Source organism: Pleuronectes platessa, chromosome 8, assembly GCF_947347685.1.
Source record: "Pleuronectes platessa chromosome 8, fPlePla1.1, whole genome shotgun sequence".
Lineage (NCBI taxonomy): Eukaryota > Metazoa > Chordata > Actinopteri > Pleuronectiformes > Pleuronectidae > Pleuronectes > Pleuronectes platessa.
The window spans coordinates 2793821-2813321 of NC_070633.1; the positions used below are offsets into that span (position 1 = coordinate 2793821).

General features: G+C 41.8%; 2 protein-coding genes across 3 annotated transcripts; one reads left to right on the forward strand and one right to left on the reverse strand.

Annotated features, from left to right (window-relative positions):
• Positions 1–1211: 1211 nt before the first annotated feature.
• On the reverse strand, positions 1212–11555 carry LOC128446258 (cingulin-like protein 1). Of its 2 annotated transcripts, none has more exons than XM_053429259.1 (4): positions 11358–11555; positions 6575–6737; positions 3884–3964; positions 1212–3429 (listed from the first exon to the last, which is right to left on the reverse strand). In XM_053429259.1, the coding sequence occupies exon 4, from the start codon at positions 3164–3166 to the stop codon at positions 2498–2500; it is 669 nt and encodes a 222-aa protein (XP_053285234.1). In that variant the 5' UTR covers positions 3167–3429; positions 3884–3964; positions 6575–6737; positions 11358–11555; the 3' UTR covers positions 1212–2497. The 2 variants fall into 2 exon arrangements, with proteins under 2 accessions (XP_053285234.1, XP_053285235.1); XM_053429260.1 differs by having other exon boundaries at positions 3678–3964.
• Positions 8550–10085, forward strand: LOC128446257 (E3 SUMO-protein ligase ZBED1-like). The gene is made up of 2 exons (XM_053429258.1): positions 8550–8642; positions 9024–10085. Exons 1-2 carry the CDS (start codon positions 8606–8608, stop codon positions 10034–10036), a joined length of 1050 nt encoding a protein of 349 aa, XP_053285233.1. The 5' UTR covers positions 8550–8605; the 3' UTR covers positions 10037–10085.
• Positions 11556–19501: the final 7946 nt, after the last annotated feature.

Below are 19501 nucleotides of genomic sequence, written 5' to 3' on the forward strand. Positions count from 1 at the left end.
CCATTCATAGACTGCCAGAAGAGGGACAATTTGGGGTTCTCGGTATTGCCCAAGGACACTTCGGCGGACTGGAGGAGTCTGGTATCAAATCACAGACCTTCTGGTTAGTGGACAACCCGCTCTACCTTTTGAGCCAAGGCACTTTACATGTTAATGATGTGATATGATATGTTGACGGGTTGGAGTCGGGGTTGGGCTTTTAGGGCAGGGTTTAGGTTTAAGTTTAGCGCAGGGATAAGGGTTGGGGAGGGTTAAAATGAGTGCGCTCCTTTCTGGGTTCGGCTGAGACCGACTGAGAGGTGGGCGGGGCTTCCCTTTTGCAGAGCTGAGCAGCTCTTGGTTGTTCTGGAGGTTGGTGGGGGGTATACGCAGCTCATGGAAATTAGAATTAATTTGTTTATGCTTCCTCCCAAGATCTGTGTGTTGCCTCTGCGGGTTGTGTTGTGCACGTTGCTGCTCATTCAGCCTGAGCTCATCGGGCTGTCGGAGCTGAACTTTTGTCTGCTTTTTTTCTGCTTCGTCAAACCTTCCTTGAGCTCAACACAGTACTTATCGCCTGTGGCCCTTTCTTTTACAAGAGCAGAGGAAGATTGACAGGCTTTCTCCCGTTCTCTTTCAAGAGCAGAGGAAGATTGATTGGCTCTCTCCCGTTCTCTTTCAAGAGCAGAGAACAGTTTATTGGCTCTCTCCCGTTCTCTTTCAAGAGCAGATGCAATCTGAATGGTTCTGTCCTCCAAGATTGACCTTTGTACTGTTTCCTTATGCAGGGCATCTTCAAGTTGGGCCAGTGTTGTTGTGCTCTCTGACCGATCCTTAGCCTCAAATTTAGCCATGATGTCCTCATTCTCCATCCTTGGTGTGTGCATGTCGTTCATCTTACTCTCTGTGGCTGTTGAGGCTTTCTTTTGCTGCTCGTTTTGTTTTATTTCTCTCAATAAGCGGGCTTTGTACTTCTGGAGTTTCTCTTCAAGCATGTTGCAAGTGTCTCGGTCCTTCTGGAGCTGGATTAGAGAAGCTCTCTCTTGAGTTGGACATCTTCCAGTTCACCTTGCAGCCTATTTTTATCCAAAGCCAGTTGGTGATTTTTACAAGTCAGAAGCATCAGCTCCTCTGTCATTCTGCTGCTGGGAGAGGGCAGCCTCATAATCCTTCTGGAGTTTGTTGTATTTGCCTTACTCCTGTGTGAGTTTCAAGGCCCACTGGTTATCTAGAGCAGTGATTCTCAAATGGGGGTACGCGTACCCCTGGGGGTACTTGAAGGTACTCCAGGGTGTATTTGAGATTTTTTTTAAATATATTTAAAATTAGCATCCATTCAAAAATCCTTGAAAAATTGTTATTTAACAAATATTCAAAAAAATACAAGTGTAAGTTCATGAATTAATTTTATATTCAGTAGGCTTTTCAATTTAATTATCCTAAAAGTCTCCCCCATACCGATGGTTTGACCCAACCTGGCACACGCCACCTGTCATCACCTGTCATCACCTGCTTTGAAAACTTCAACAATGGAGTCGAGTTGAAGTGCAGCAGCAATGCTGCTGAAACACGGAGGGACAAGTACCAAAGAAGGCGAAACCAGAGCAGAGAGCCTTCCCTAAACAACACCGTGAGAGCTTGTGCCTCTTCGGGGGGTCGCTAAAACGTAAAAGTTTTCCGTTGTGAAGTTAATGATTCATAACAAGAAGTCCGCGTCTCTACCAGTACCCTTTCAAAATAAAAGCATGTAATACAAAAGCGGAAATGAAATTGTAAGAGGAGTTTTTTAAGAGGAAACTTTCGGAATTCAGGTCATCTCAAGACACGATGCGAAAAGCCTCCCAGAAGCAAACGGAAACAAGCTACCTGTCAGTATTATTTTCGATCCTTAAAGAAGATATTTTAAGATGATAAATATTTAAAAAATATGTTTTGAGCTAATCTTCTATTTAAAACTAAGTTAATGATTTATATTTTGGGAAGAAGTGTTTAGCTACAATTAAATTCATGAGTTCAGTTTGAGAACATATATTTATTATGATCCCAAAAGAGGTCACTTTAAGTTGAAAATTATTTTGATGTGCACAAATCTTTATTTATATTGAGATAATAATAAAAGTCTTTAGTTATTTTTATATCTTTTTATTTCCAAATAGTTCAAGAGAGACCACTACAAATGAGCAATGTTATGGACATTGATGGAGTTTACAATTTGAATGTGTCTAGTTACAAGGATTAATAAATCACATTACATCTTTCTTTCAACCAAAAATGCTTTGCGCTGGTTTTTTTCAAAGGGGGTACGTAACTGAAAAAAGGTTGAGAACCACTGATCTAGAGCAAGCTCTCTTGGGGTCATCCTTAAGTTCACCTCTGAGCCTCTTTTGCTCCAATTTCTGCAGATTCAGATTTGTATAAGGCATAAGCATCAGCTTTTCTCTGTCCTTCTGCTGCTGGGAGAGAGCAACTTCCAAATCGTTCTGGAGTTTATTGCATCTACCTTGCTCCTGTTTGAATTTCAAGGTCCACTGGTTATCTTGAGCTGTCTCTTGTGGTCATCCTTAAGTTCACCTCGGAGCCTCTTTAGCTCCAAAGCCAGTATCAGATTTTTAGACGTCAGAAGCATCAGCTCTTCTTTGTCTTTGTGCTGCTGGGAGAGGGCAACTTCCAAATCCTTTTGGAGTTTATTGTTTTTGCCTTGCTCCTGTTTGAATTTCGCGGTCGACTGGTTATCTTGAGCCCGCTGTTTCTTGTGGTCATCCTTAGGTTCACCTTGTGCCCTCTTTTGCTCCAAAGCCAGTTGCTGATTCTTACAAGTCAGATGGATCAGCTCTTCTTTGTCCCTCTGCTGTTGGGAGAGGGCAGCCTCATAATCCCTCTGTAGTTTGTAGTGATTTGCCCGCTCCTCTTTGAGACCAGAGGCCCACTGGTCAACTCTATCTTGCAGCATGGAAATAGTATTGCTCTTGGCTTCGGAACTGTTCTGAAGAGTTTCGATCCTGATGTGAAGGGATTTTATGTCATTGTCTTGTTCAAGGAATTTCCGTTTCATCATAGAAAGATCCTCATATGCCTGTTTGAGTTCCTTAATTGTTTTCTGTCCTTGAAAGATTACCTCACAATTCCCCTTCAGCTCAGCTTTGAATTTCTCTACCAGCTCATCTTTCTCTTTGAGATCAGCCGTCATTTTGCTTTTTTGCTTTTGAGGCTTTGCATATCTGTGCTCCTGGTCTTTCTCTGATCGCCAAGGATGAGCTGTTTGATCTTTTTCAACTTGCCCTTCTTCGAAAATTTTGAAATAGCATGGTTCTCTTTTCGCTTTCTCCTCTGGGATTCTTTTATTTCAGTTTCCGCTCTTATTGTTCTCAACTTCTCTTCAAGAGCAGCTTTGGGAGCTTTGTCCTTTTGGAGGTCTCTGTGCAGTCCATCATAAGAACTTGATTCTTCAAACTGTGAAACATAGAACAATTATTGGTTTGTTGTTCATTCATTTATCTGCCTATTGACATGTTTTATACTCATATGCTTATGTAGCCAAACAAAATTAATTATTCATTTATAATAATTAATGAATTATAAAAAATGCAGTCAATTACTGAAAGGGAGTCAATAATAGTTAAAATATTAGATATTACACAAGATGTAATTATTATTACAAATATTTTGTGTATAGGGTGTGAACCTACATACACACTTACCTCCTCATAATTGGTCCTTTATCCCCTTCTCTATCTCCTGGAGGTTAAAGCACTCAATCTCCTTCTCAGCCTCTCAGAAAGTCCAGCTCTTCCACCATAAAAACGTTCCCCGTATCCATCACTGTCAATTGCTTTATCTTTTAAAAGAGAAAAACTTGACTTGCTTATGATTGAATTCGCTGTGATAAAACTTTGTATCCACCAACCGTATGTATGGTGACCTCTCTTCTTCTGTTCTATTAAAGGCACACTGTGATGTCATCACTCTCAGATGTTTCTCTTGAACCCTGCACACACACAAAATGTGGCTCTTGATCAAAGAAGAAGTCCAGTAGATGGCGGTAATACACGTAGATTGGTTGCTAACGCATGTCAACCAAAGGGAATAAGAACAACACAACTTGGCTCATTTTTCAGATACAGTTCTGCTCTTTGCCTCAAAGACTGCGAGCAGGTCCAGCAACAGAAGCAGGATGTCAGCAGCGGCCTTAAGAACATCGACCAGTCCACGTTTCCTGGCAGGCTTAAAGCTCTGGTGCTTACAGTTTGGCCTGCTACCCTGACTGACTCACAGGAGTCTGACTTCCCCTCACAAGAGTTGAGAACATGGAGAAAATGATCAACTCCTATATGTATGGAAGCATCATCCTCAAGTCTTGTAGAGGAGTTTAAAGGTCCCAAGACAAGACTGAGACCCTCTCAGAGTCCTGAGACACATGTATACAGGCTGTTTGACCATCACTGGCAACAGGAAGGTAATAAAATCCTAAATAAGCAACTCAACAGGTAAAACCTGCACTTGTGATCCACCTTCAACATGGAGGACATACAGTAGTTTGGGCCTAGGTCAGAGTCGACTCCTATGGAACAAGACAACTCCTTCAGAGCGGCAAAAATGTGTAGTCCTGGAAATCCGGCATCAGGAAAAGGCAGCAAGAGGTGCAAAGGCTGTCACTTAAGCAAAACAGGAGCAGTGGATGAAACGGGAGAGCATCTAGAAAAGGTAGGATCAGCTGGAAGGACCTGTGGGGAATGGAAGCAAGCAGGATTAGCTTCCTGCTTAGAGCAACCTGTGACGTCCTTCTCCCACCCAAAAAACCTACAGCATGAAAGAAGATCCACCCTGCCCTCTATGCTCAACTCCAGCTACCTCCGGCACATCTTCACTCGTAAAATAGGTCTCTCCAAAAGGTAGGTATACATCAAATGGTGGTAGGCATTTCAATGATGAAATCATCAATCCATGAAGGTTCAGATAATATGGGACTGTGTTCGACCGGGAACCCAACTCCTCACCGTTTTCATTTGTACCTCAACCTGTGTGAGCAAAATAAGAATCTCCCCGTTTGTTCCCTGCAGCTCCTCCAGGCCTCTACAGAGCTGATGGAATTAGGCTCAACCAGTTCAGACTGGTGGTCTCTGGTCCACCACTACACAGGAGACCCCATCACTGCTGACAGCGCAGGTAGGGCCACAGTCATGTTAGAGCTGCAGAGGAGAGTGACCCCTGATCTCAAATATGGCAAATTCCTTTTTTAAATGCCTAGAAATATTCCAGTGTTTGTTCTGTTTTCAGGTGATGGGAGCCTCAAAGAGGGAGTGACCTATCAGCAGATGCAGGTCATTTTGCTGTCATTCAAAAAATCCATTTCCATTTATGCCAATTTATTAAAGGAACTGTTTGGGACATGTGCTAATTTGCCAAACTAGTACTTATATTAAAAATATGTGATTTAGACAATATACTGGTTGTTTCACTTCTGTGTATCATTCTGTAAACATCCTTTCATTTCCACTTCATGGTCACGATTTCCTGTTCAACTGTTTCTTCACAGGGGATCATAGAGGAGCTGCTGAAGGAGAGCAGCTACTACCGAGCACCAAACAGCAGGGGAGGGAGGGTTTTCTCACATGTAGGACTTTTACACTGAAGTGTACAAAATTTAAAATGTATATAAGTTAACATGTTAACCTATGGAATTCATAAGACATGTACTCGTTTGTACTCGATAACTTTACGTTTCTGTCACCACCCACCTCACTGACTCTCAGGCTTTGACTATTGGTAAAATTGTAATGTGACTGTGCTGATATTCAAGAATGTATGATATTATGCTTGTACTGTACATGTATGTGGTTGTAAAGGTTGTTGTTTAGTGTTTTTTTATTTATGTGAAATGGATGCTTCACTAGAAAAACAACTGACTTCACAGACTCCACCATCGGCAACCTCCGGTGGTTTGACTGTTTTAACTCGTTTTTAGTTTCCTCTCTCACTTCCCTTTCAAAGAGCTGAAAAGACCCTGAGCAGCTCCGAAATACTTATTTTCAAAATAAAGGTCATCTAAAATGTACGTTTCTGTTTTGTATGTTTTCATCGTCATTTTTAAGCTGAATGAAGAAAAAAAAGATATAGGGCGGACACAAAAAGTTTGAAATTAAAGGTTGATATTATAACAAATGAACACGTCGTGGAAAATGATGATCGTAGATATAATATGTAAAGCCAAGCAAAGCGACATTCTCTAGACGCCCTGTAAGCATTTGACCAATCACATCAGAGTAGGCCAGTTGACCAATCAGAGCAGACTGGGCCTCGTTTGGTGGGGGCATTAAAGAGACAGGAGCTAAGACCATGTGTTTCAGACATAGGCTGAAGAGAGGAGCTGCAGCAAAGGACAGGATGAGGAAAGTCACGTGTTTTCTAAAGATTTTCAAGTAAAAACACAAATTAAAAAAATATATATATGTATATGTACATACTGCTAAATTAAATGTAAATTAAAAAATAAAACAATTAAATAACAAGCAAAGGCTTTCAAAAATCTCGTCAATTTGAGATGAGGAAACACCAAAGGCAGGTAAACAATAAAAGATAAAGATAAATATCCAAATACCAGAGATGAGGCAAAGAGCTGTTCAGGCTTGGACTCTGATGAGACAGAAGTTTGGTGGTGATAGGACAATGCACAGTGAAGTTATGACAACATCGTCTCCTCTGGCGACGGATGAACCTTCGCCGTACCTCAATGTTTACAAGATTTGAGGAAATGTCCAATTCTGAGAGAGAGAAAGAGACGTCAACTTTGCCAGATATAAAGATTCCTTTGATCGTTGAACACTGACACTGCAGGAGTGGAGTTGTTTGTTTACGGCTCAGCATGTGTGCAATGGTCTTCTGCGCAGAATGTGCGCAATGGGCTTCTGCGCAGAAGTTGCACAATGGGCTTTTAAATATATATTTTTTTTCAATCTCCTTCATACTTTGACACTTCATTCAAACTCTGCACAGCGGCTTCTTCAGCTCAGTTTGCCAGTTCTTGTTATTGAGGAGCAACAGCCACGCTTAACCCTTGTATGGTGTTCGGGTTTGTGGGACCCGTTTTCAATGTTTGCTAAAAGAACTAGTCCACCGCCTCTCCTGTTTTTTTTCTCCTCTTTTCGGAAACATCCTGTCCCTCCAAATTAGTTCAATCCAGAATAATTTTCGTAATGAAAGGTTCGTAAGAAGGCTTGATGTCCTGCACATGAGTCACTGCTATCCGTGTCGGCCCTGATTGCACCTTATTACGTCTCTAAAAGTAGAGTAGGAGCCAGAGCTTTTAGCCATCAAGCTCCTCTGCTGTGGAATAATATGGATTGCGGTTTGTTGATCGCGCACCGGGGGTCGTGGTGGTGGACCCAGTGTGGCGGATTCTGTGTCGTGTGGACTGATCGTGGTGGTGGTGGCGGACTCTGTGTCGCGTTGGCATCGGGTACGGGCATTGGACCATGACCGCTGCCGCAGTTCGTGGAGTGTGGCGGTGGACGGTGACTGAGGACTGGAGTGGCGTTCTGGTCTGGATTAGGGCTGCAGGATATATCGGCTATGTACGATATATCAATATAATTTCCACGGGGATACAAGATTTGACAATATCGTTTATATCGATATATGCGTTAAAATGGTCAGTTTCGCCTCAAGCGTCTGCGTTTGCCTTGGGAGACTGTGAGCGCAACCGCGACCCCTCCCACTCTGTCGTTCCGAACGTGCCAATTGCAAAGACGCGTCTTTCCCGCCCCCACCACCCCCTCACAACAAATCAAGCATGGAGGATCGCAATAAAAAAAACGAGACGGCGGAGCGAGACGAAATTGTTTCTAAAAGGAGAAACAACGGCTCCATCATATGGAAATGGTTTGGTTTTAAAAAAAAAGATGAGCAGCAGCTGCAGGTCATCTGTAGGGAATGCAACAAAACAGTTGCGTCCAAAAGTGGAAGCACGACCAATCTTTTCCACCATTTGCAGCAGCGGCACAAAGTGCAATACGAGGAATGTGTGAAACTCCGTGGCTGTGCTGCTGCTGCTGCATCACCGACCGCGAAAGCATCTTCTGCGGCTGCCCCAAAACAATGTATATTGCAAGAATCCTTCACTCGTGGTGAGCCATATGACAAGAAAACCGCAAAGTGGCGTGAGATCACTAAAGCGGTAGCCTACCACATTGCAAAAGACATGGTCCCGGTCGCAACGGTCGCCCAGGATGGTTTCAAAAAGTTGCTCCGAACAATGGACCCAAGGTACAATTTGCCAAATCGAAACTATTTCTCTGAAGAAGTGCTGCCAGAGATGTACACCACTCTCAGGCAAAAGCTGACAGCCCGGCTCGCAACAGTAAAATATTTTGCGGTCACTACCGACATGTGGTCCAGTAGGACCTGCGAGCCGTATATGTCATTGACAGTTCATTTTATCGAGGACTGGAGAATGGAGTCGGTGTGCCTCCAAACCAGCTACTTTCCTCAAGATCACACCGGAGAGCACATCGCTGAAGCCCTGCAGGATGCGCTCTCAAACTGGAAGCTGGAGGAATAGCGGCTGGTGGCCATAACCACCGACAACGGGAGCAACGTTGTTAAAGCGGCCCAACTGCTAAAATGGCTGAGGATGCAATGCTTTGGTCACCGACTTCATTTGGCCATTGGTGAGTACAATGGCAAAGTAATAGTTACAGGGAAGAGAAAATGTGTGCATGCTTTAAAACGGTTGTTTGCCATAACAACTTTTTCACACAGTTAAATGGTGTTTGAATTTGACATAAAATCTAAATCACACACCTCCCTCTTAAACACAGGTGATCTTCCTTTTTTAGATAATAAAAATCAAAGAAGAATTACATTTTTTAAATACTTTTATTTTAAATGTTTTCTATTAAAGAACATGAACACACAATTGAAAAAGTGAATACAAAAACAAAATAAAATAACACGGCGTACTCTACTTAACAGGTTTCTAAGACATTGTTTAAATTAAAAGGTTAAATGAAAAAGTAAATGATTTAAAATATTTAACAATTTTATTTCAGGACATGGCATGGATGATCACCGCATCACAAGGTGCATTGCGCTGTGCAAGAAAATGGTCAGCAGCTTTTCCTATAGCTGGAAACGGAGGAGAGAATTGGCTGAGGTGCAGATTCAGCTGGGTCTACCGACTCACCAGCTCATCACAGAGTCAGCCACACGTTGGGGATCGAGACAGCAGATGATCAGCAGGGTCCTGGAGCAAGAGGCAGCCCTCTCCAAAGTCCTGTTTGCTGACAAGAAGTCGAGACATCTTGTCCTTAACTGGCAGGACGTAGAGGTCCTGCAGGCAGTCCAGAAAGTCCTGAAGCCCCTTCATGACTTCACAGACGCTCTCTCCGGTGAAGAGTATGTCACCCTCTCCTACGTCAGGCCTGTGCTACACCTCTTCAACTCAAGTCTCCTAATACGGGAAGAGGATGATAGTGAGCTGTGTAGGTCGATCAAGACCAGAATCTTGGATTACCTTAATGCCAAGTATGCTGACCCAGACACAAGTGACCTTTTGGATATGGCATCACTTGCGGATCCACGTTTCAGGGTCCAATACATCCCAGGTGAAAGAGTTGAGGCACTGAAACACAGAGCTGTGTTGGAGGTGGAGGCCTTGCAGGCTGATTTGGGCGGCGGTAAGCCGGACCCGGCTGGCCCTGTGCCAGAGGAACCAGGAATGCCACCACCATCCACAAAGAAGAAGTCACTGGCCAGCTTCTTCAAGCAGAGCACAGCCACCAACACCAGGCTGACACAGAGGGAGGCGATTGAAAGTGAGCTTACAAGCTACTTACAGTCAGCTATCATCGACCACGACACAGATCCTCTCCAATGGTGGAAGATGCATGCCGATATTTTTCCAGCACTGAGCCTCCTGGCAAAAAAGTACCTTTGCGCACCAGCAACCAGTTCCCCTTCTGAAAGGGTTTTCAGTTGCAGCGGCAACATTGTCAACTGTCACAGGGCATCCCTGAAGCCTGAGGCGGTTGATAGACTAGTTTTCCTTGCACAAAACCTGTAAAATATAAGAGCACTGCAAATGAGAAACGTTTTTTTGGCCTGTTCTGTTGGTAATTTTGTTCTATTTACATTCTTGTTCTTTGCACAGCTGTAGGAGAAGAAAAATCTTAACCCTTTTCATTTAATTAAAACTATTTAATATATTTGTTATTTCACACAATGTTAGATGTTGGCACCACATAATTTGTCAAAGAGATTTAAAGATTTTATTTATTTTGTTAAGAAGCATAAAAACTGTTCTGTTCATGTGTTCATTCAATTTACCTTTCTTGCACTTGGCACATGTGCCAGCCAGAGTTCCATGTTCCATTCTGGTGAAAATGACTATACAAAATCACATGTTGATATATGTTGCAGTCATACTGATCTGTGTTTTATTAAAAGTGCTTGCAACGTCTCACATGTGGCTTTTGACTTAAAAAAAACCATCTAACCCACTCTATAGAAAATATCGAGATATATATCGTATATCGCCATTCAGCCAAAAAATATCGGGATATCATATTTTGCCCATATCGTGCAGCCCTAGTCTGGATGGTGGATCGTGGTCCTGCTGGTTGCTGACCATGGATTGTGATTGTAGCGGGACTGCTTGGCATGTCATGTTGGGGTTGTCCTTCGGGATGTTTACCCTCATCAAATGCTGCTAGAGACTTTAATCTTTAATCTTGATGTCAAGTTACTCCCTTTCTTTGTGCAGACTCCACTTGAAGGAGTTGGAAATCTACGCAGAGTTGCTGGGCTTCACTCAATAACCACACTTTTCTTTTCCTTTTTATCTTCTTTTATTTTGTGATTTTAAGGTTTCAGGCAAGTAGGTCGTTTGCTAGTAAGCAGGTAGCAGTTAGGTGAAAAACCTTTTAAAACAATAAACAAGAAAAAGGTTGTTTCTACAATGTTCTGGAAAATATACATTTCAACAATTATTGCCTTTTCCCTCTTAAATTAAACAAATTGCAACCTAAATTCTCCCACTTTTATCATTATTAATGTATCTAGGGATTTTATTAAGTTACTATTACAGATTTTAAATAATTTACATTTACCTAATTTTTAAATGTCATCATAATAATATAATTTCATCATAATCATTTTAACTTATTAATCTGCAACATATAAGCTCACTCAACAATCATGTTCCTAATTTAAACAATCATGACATCATTAAATTATGAATGAGAATCAAACTTGACAAACACTGGCATTTACAGGGTTAACCACGGCACTGCCGGTTCGGCCCCGTGGCTAACACTAGCGGCTATCGAACGAACAAACATTTCATTTGGGGTCCGCAGTCTCTCCTGATGGGCTCGGTGTCTTACCGGCTGCCTCTCTGGCGTTTGTAGATATTTGTTTGCACGGGATCAGATACTAAGCACGCTTCAGTTTGCGTCTTCTCTCTTCACTTTCTTATGTAGATGTTGTGCCGCCTCCTTTATAGTCCGTGCGGCAAACTCGGACTGCCGAAAGGTTCCATTCCAGCTTGCGATGTGAGTTTCTTAATTATCGCGTTAGTTTGACTTCACACTTGAAGACTTTAATATTGATGATGTTTTCCTGCACGTGTCATCTATTGCACTTCTGTCCGTCCTGGGAGAGGGATCCCTCACATGTGGCTCTCTCTGAGGTTTCTACGTATTTTTACCCTGTTAAAAGGGTTTTTAGTAGTTTTTCCTTACTCTTGCTGAGGGTTAAGGACAGAGGATGTCACACCATGTTAAAGCCCTATGAGACGAATTGTAATTTGTGAATATGGGCTATACAAATAAAATTTGATTGATTGATGATTGATTACATTGGTAGCCATGCGGGGTGGCTAAAGTGCAAAAAGACCATTAAATTGTCATAATTTTTTGTCATCCATATGTTGGCTGCTGATGGCCTGGCCTGGATTTGGGACTGGCTGCAGATTAACTTTTTACGTAGCTGGCTGATGGTCAATCTCATCCTCTTCTAACCCAAACTCACTGTCAGACTCTGAATTGACAGAAACATGATCTTCAGATTCTCTAAACTCTTCCCCTTCGTTGTCTTCCAAAGATTTTCTCTCTTCAAAAATAATTTCTAGATACTGTATCTGTTCATTGGGGCTCGTGTGTAGACTGACATGAGTGTGTTCAATTTCTAATTAAGTTCAATAAATAAACGTCAACTGATGAAAACCTTGTTTCATATTTGTTTTTTCCAATCATATCTTGATTGTAATTGATGTTTCTTTGTTTATTGCATTTTATCACAAAAAACGAAAAGCGCTTTTATTAGGGATGCACCGATATATCGGCCGAACATCGGTAGCGGCCGATATTCGCCTCGTTTACTAATATCGGCTTATCGGTAATAAACTTGACTTTCACCGATATCATTGGCCGATGTTCATATTTGTGGTAAAACCGCTGGGCACGTGCCGCGGCTGGGGGAGCAGACGCTCCATCGCCCTCCTCTCCGTGCCGCCCTCAATGTGCGGCACCGGGAGGTCCTCATCCGGCGGCACCTCACGGTGCCGGCGCGGAAGGCGGGCCGTTGGAGGGGACTGGGTACGCGGTCAGCGGCGGCCACTCTGGACGCGTGTCGGGCCCTTCTCGCGGATCACCTCAGCTACGGCGACCGCTGGGGGAACCCTCCGGCTGGCGCCTAGCAGCTGACTGAGAACTGGTGCGGACCAGGGGAATCCGACTGTTTAATTAAAACAAGCATCGCGAAGGGCCACGGTGGGTGTTGACGCGATGTGATTTCTGCCCGACACTCAAAACAGGTAAAACTGAGGAGGGCTTGTTAAGTTATCTTGACTCACGCAGTGTAACTTGGCGTAAAAAGTATGAGCGTAGCGTCTGTTTAAGTACTTTATTCTCATGTGCACCGGCTCTATTCATCCGTCTCATGCACAGGTAACAAGGGAACTGACAACATACGTTATACACACAGAAGCCGTAACACATCTAATAAACGGGCAATACTGCTACCGTAAATCAATGAGAAGAGCGTTCTCTATAATGATACTGTAACAGGGCTGTTTTAGACAGGGTAAAAAGGTGCTGTTTTAAATTATCCTTGTGGTATTTTGACCAAAATATGTTACAGACATTTCATTAAGATCCCAAGGAACCATTTCAACTTGCGGTAAAATGGGCCTAATATGTCTCTGTTAAATAAAGTTTAGTTAAATCAGAGATTGTTTCATAAATCTGATTCAATTTGTGCTCATTAAAAGATAAGAGTGATGAATAGTGCTTTTTTAATAATGATTTAATTATTTTTCTGGCACAAAAGGGTGAATGAATAACAACAAAAAGAAAATAAACAAATATCGGTATCGGTAATCGGCCAGATTGTTATTTTAAATATCGGTATCGGCCAAGAATTTCCATATCGGTGCATCCCTAGCTTTTATTCATGAATGCGATTTAACATAAATATTAGCCATATATGCTGTTTATATTGCTTGTTATTGGGATAAAGTTAACATCTGTTAAGTATCTTTACATATATTGTTGTAGCTGTATTGATTGAAAGACCGAATAATGCGGTGGGTCCACCAGACCCACGAACATTTGCTGGGTGACCAAACCATGAACACCACACAAGGGTTAAGGTCAAGACCTTAAAGTTACAGAAAAACAAACAATTCCCACAATGGGTGTGGAGAGAGAGAGAGAGAGAGAGAGAGAGAGAGAGAGAGAGAGAGAGAGAGAGAGAGAGAGAGAGTTTTGTCTAAAAAAAAAATGTTCTTTATCAATGAACTTCAATTACAAACAGGATTCCAACAGGACAAAGCATTTTCATTCCCTTCATTCATGTTTTCCTGTGTTGCTCTTGACGGAATCATGTCTAAATTATAATGACGCATAATTTGGATTTAACCATTTGCTCAGTACTGGCTGATAAATTAGAGAGAGGAACCTGGAGTGTTTACAACTCCACAGCATGGCCAGAAGGGTGTTGGCTGTTCTTGGCCACTTAAGGTTTAGAAAAGAACTGTAAGATCACACAAAGATCTGCGTCAATCACATTGAGCAAGAAACCAGGTGAGTTTACACATAGTTCCGATTGTGTACAGGAAGTTTCAATGGTGAGTCATGTCTTTTGGGACATGATGGATCTGTTTTGCTTATGGCCACAGAGTCCAAGCATTAAGAAGTGATAATTGTGAATGATCAGAGACTGTTTACTAGATTGTATGACACCATTTTTTAACAGAGCTCTGAGAAATAGAATCCATCTGCTCTACTACATAGAGTAACATCTGTTCAAGTTTGATACAGAAACGGGGGCAGGAACAACAAAGAGGGTGAGAACGAGTAGGGCAGGATTATTCAACCTCTACAACAAGTTGGCCCAATAGGAAAATCACAGGGTGTTGGTGGGCCACAGAGAACATTTGTCAGCTAATGTCTACAGATAACTCTCTCATCAGTAGATATAATACAACTTGGATTAAAGTAGTCAATTCCACAAAGCAGCCAGTTCATATAGAAAAGTAGATAAGCTATGATACAAGGCTTGATACAAAACTGCAAAAGGTTTTATTGCATCCCCCAAAACACTTTATTTTTTCTGACAGGTCTACATCCCCTAATGTAGAAAGCAAAATGAATATAATTTAACAGTATCAACCCGATTGTTGTCCCTCTGAGACTCAATAGCTGTCATTGAAGTAGCTGAGACAGGGCTTTCCAACAACAATGATATTGAGAGACAAGCACCCCCCTCGGATCATGTGATTAGTGCAAGTTGAAACATCACACACACATGCCAAGCGGATTGGCAGGTATAGTCTTGAGGGCCATACAACAAAGGCGCAACCAGCCTGCAGGCCACAAGTTGAATCAGCTTTAAGTAGGGTGAGAAACCCACAAGCCACCACTTGTTTAAACTCACAATCAAAATGAAACCCAACAGACTCACCATTGTCACATTGAATATGTGATAGTGTTGTCAATGATCCAGCTATGATTACTACAGGAGACCGAACAGCGTCTTGCCAGTCAGTATATCCATTGCTACTGTGTTGATATATATTCCACATTCGTATTTTCTATTATTTTTTCTTCTTTTGCTTTTGATCTGTAAGTAGAGAATCTTTCCTTTACATCTCTACCATGGAGTAGAGTGGCTCAAAATATACAAGGCAACCAGAATTTTAGATGACCTTAAACTCAGAGTCAAATAGTGAAAGAGAGACAGAAAATGTCTCTGAGTTTAGTGCTGTAATACATCTTGAGGTACATCAGACCTGATAATCCATGGCAACCCAGCCATAGATTATCAAGTCCTGACTTGTGTCAAGGTAGCACACTACTCCACTAATGCCCCCGCTTCAACCACAGCCAGCAGCAGGACCTCACTGTGGATTTTAGGATGTTTCTAATGGGTCTCTTCCATTGCAGCCCACAGACACCGAGGAGCCCCAGGACCTGATGTAGAGACCGACGCTCAAAGCGCCAACATTCCACTTTCACTGGTTAACAACACGCTTTCCACCCATTCCTCTGGCACTAAGCTGAGGTTGGCATACTTGGCTCGTTTTCTTTCTTGGACTTCCTCCATCTTGTCTTCCTAAGAGACAGTCAGCTCAAGCAACACCACATTCTTGGTTAACCTTGGCATCAGGGCCATGTCTGGCCTAAGTGTGGTGACTGCAATGATGCCCTTGAACTTCAGCTGTTCCCCTAGCAGTTGCCAATCCACCCTGGTTCTCTGGCTGTGGCAAAGGCTTCAACCCCGCTCGCACAAAATTGATGGCACGGTTAATTGGGGCTGCTCCTTACTGTTGTTGATGCCAGTGCAGATGGAGTAAGCATTAGCTTACTTGTCATATTGCCACCTATACCTTCAGTCTCCTGAGCCCTTCATCTGGCAGAGTTGAAAAGCAGGCGAATCCACCAGGCCCAGATTAGCTGGACTCAGGAGGACATCACACACTAACTTGAACAAGAACCCGAATCAGTGCATCCGGTCGGTACACCCGCTGAAACACTTGAATAATTTTCTGTGGCCTCTCTCGCTTATAAGTGTAGTGCTGGAGAATGGTCAGAGAAGGGTCATTTGCTCGAAAATAGTATAAAAAAGTATGACAGAGTGAAACCGGGTGAAAGGAAATTCAGAATGGGATTATCATGTGCATCAAAATGGGGTTCTTGAAAGTGTCTTTTTCCAGACCGTCTGAGGAGATTTCAAGACCACAAAGACATGATAAAGCTTTGTGGTCCCAGACCTTAATGTACAAAGGTCCTCAATAGAAGCAATGATTTTTAGTGCCTGCAAGTATAGTACACAAATAGGCAGAGAAGTATGTATGTGTATGGGCAATGTGTAGTTGAAGTGATCACAGGTTCTCTGAGACAGAGCTTTGTCCTTTTGACCAAATAAAAGGAATTCAGTCAGGGATTTTAAATACATTAGAGAATGTATGATTTGCTAGTGGAACTTAAGAAGTATCGAGTAAAAGTATACAGATCCTTTAGGTAAGTACAACGACTATAAAAGTACCATTACAACAATGATACATATTCAATAATCAATGTAAACTGTAAAAGTCTGTGTGACTTTAGAAAATATATGAAAGATGGATCCCACTCACATCACATGTAGGTGAGAGACTTAAAGGCCAGCACTTCCAGGCTCAAAAACATTTTTATCAAAGAGCTATCATTGAACTGAACTCCACTATGACATGACTGTCTACAGATCTGGAACTAAATGAAAACTAATTCTAGTGTAAACATTTAGTACACTATAAAGGTGAAAGAGTTCCTGTCTTTTTGTGATTAGCCAAAGTTTGGATGGGACTGTGTCTTTACCTGTTATTTGTATATTTGGGTCTGTGAGTCAAGTGGACATGTGCCAAGTTCCAGCCAAATGGAGTCCCAAAGCAGAGTAGTTAAGCAGTTTGAGTTTGGCAAGATGGAGCTTTTTTTTGTGCTGTTTACAGGGTTCTGTACACTGCATTCCAGTTCAGAAATTCACCAGGGGTGTTAACCAGCAAGATAATGTAACATGCAGTACAACAAAAGCTAACAGGTTAGAAGACAAACACTGCATAGTCCAGGCAATGCAAAGAGTCTGTTTGTTTGTTTGTTTGACATTAGACATGTAAAGTATAGTATATATTTATTCAAAGCCTTGCCGATTTCTTCCATTAGCTGAGTAAATGTTCTTGCCAGCTGAACTGGGAGGAAAGGGCTCGCATGAATACAGTCCTTCTGGATCAAATTTAACCTAACTGCAGCGGCCTCGCTCAACATTAGTGAACAAATATGCTTTGGTTCTATTCATATTAACACTGCTGAATATCACTGTTTTATTCTGTGACCACACTTTCTTTACTTTTTAATCAACAAACTTCTGTGACTTGTTCTCATACTGAAGTAAATGGTAAATGGTTTTGTATTTATATAGCGCTTTTCTAGTCTTTATGACCACTCAAAGCGCTTTACAGTACAGTTCTACATTCACCCATTCACACACACATTCATACAGTGCAGCTATTCGCTGCATTTAGTTATTCTATGGGGGGCCATTCGGGGTTCAGCATCTTGCCCAAGGACACTTCGACATGCAGATGGGTCAGACTGGGGATCAAACAGCCGACCTTCAGGTTGGAGGACGACCACTCTACCCCGCAGACACACCAAACCTTGAAAATTCAACCTTTAAATAACAATTGTCAAACATTCTTTGTTTTCTGCTCTCCACACCCCCTACCCCATACTCCCATATAGATGAACTTAACTAACCAGATGTTTACAATTATTTTTTTTATCATGCTGCACCTCCTGGAAGTTCCCTCCCCACTCCCCCATACTCACACCTTGTTTATGAGCAGTCCTTTGTTTATTAGCAGTCCATAAAATCTCCTTTCCTAACCACTAGTCCTAGACCCAGATAGAAAACGTCACAAGGTCAAGAAACGATGTGAAGCAGGAAATCGTAAGGAGTAAGAAATGGAGACATAACAGATGATACACAGACTGTACTGTGCTGTGAATCAAGCGTTATAATAAAGTTTCCTGTCCAAAACAGAATGACACGTCCTGAGAAATTTTTTTTTTCTGTTTTTACAGAGGGAATATTTAATTATTAGTTACTCAGGGGAAAAAACAACAAAACTGATTTAATTTGAAATAAAAGCAGACAGAAATGTTGAAATATTATAAAATAAAGAACACAGAAAACCTTATTTAATTGTAGAGAATTCGTTGTTTGCATTCCACAATCAGGGGGTTGTATTTATTTCAATGAGCTTGGTGTTAACTGTGATTCCTGACTGAACAGATGTGACAAGAATAAAACAGCTGCTCTGTTTTTATAATATTTACGTGGGTCTGCCCAGGTCATCTATAAGGTTGCGTTGCTTTAAATGTTGCTGCCGCAAAGAATTATGGGGTGGCATAATCAGTGGTCCAGTGTTTCAGGAGATAAAGTAGGGATGCAACAAAGCTCCTGCTGAAATACTTCAGGGTCATTTCATTCAGTTAGAAGGTTCCTTTGCTTTTTAATGACTTGATTAGATTATTTTAATTTTTTCTTATCATTATATTTTAGTCACATTATAATAAAATAAATTGAGTATACTGATGCCATCCTGAAAGTATAGAATTTAAAAAATTTACTATATTTGTGGAAGTCAACTTTAACCTTTAATGATGAATAATACTTTACCCACAATCTGTTTGCCATGTCTTATGACCCAGGCAAATAACTGCTCTGCTAAAGTGCAGCCACTGCTCCCATTTGGAAAAAGAACATCGAACAAGTGGACACAAGAGGCTTCTTTAATTAAGAACAGACTTTCAGTGTGTATATTGTTTGTTTCCCTGGCTGTAGTTTAAAGTGAGAGAACCATCTTATGAGAAAACATGTGAAAACATCTCTCACCTCTTTCATTCCGAAGGAAAATAATGCTAACTGTGTTTCAACATGCCAAGTTGACTGAATTGTATGACTGTGTTGGCTGAACACTATGTTGCCTCATTCCAGATCAAAGCCATGGTCTTCCTTCCTGCTTGGCCGTGGAGCAAATTAAGCCAGGCCTCTGTGTGAAACCCACAGCACTGATCTATATTTCATAGCCCCTCTCCATGAATAGGGGAAAGTATGGTGGATAGTGAAAGTGGTGCCAGCAGGCCTCACCTCAGGAATAAGCACACTCTTAACAGAGAGTGTTGAATTAATAGACAATAATACAAAAGGGGGCCTGATGCTGGCAGCAAACAAGCTGCAGACTTGAACATTCTCACATTTGTTTTCTTGTTTCCTTTCTTATCCCGTCAATCTATTGATGTGGCAGGTTAATAGATTTTGAATCCCCACTGATTAGAGCATAATAACAAGAGGCCAGTTGTTAAGAGTGCTGTCTTTTTTGATTTAACTGAGAGACCTTTGATGTGGATATTAGACCATTACGTGTGGTGCCTTTATCACAGTCAATGCCAGGCACTGTCTCAATTTGGCTATAGTACAGTTGCTT

Excerpts from the sequence above, each read along its gene's own strand:
- LOC128446258 (XM_053429259.1), bottom strand. The coding sequence starts at position 3,166 with ATGACGGCTGATCTCAAAGAGAAAGATGAGCTGGTAGAGAAATTCAAA.
- LOC128446257 (XM_053429258.1), top strand. The coding sequence starts at position 8,606 with ATGCAATGCTTTGGTCACCGACTTCATTTGGCCATTG. Across the intron at positions 8,643-9,023 it reads CCGACTTCATTTGGCCATTG|GACATGGCATGGATGATCAC; the intron begins GTGAGTACAATG and ends ATTTTATTTCAG.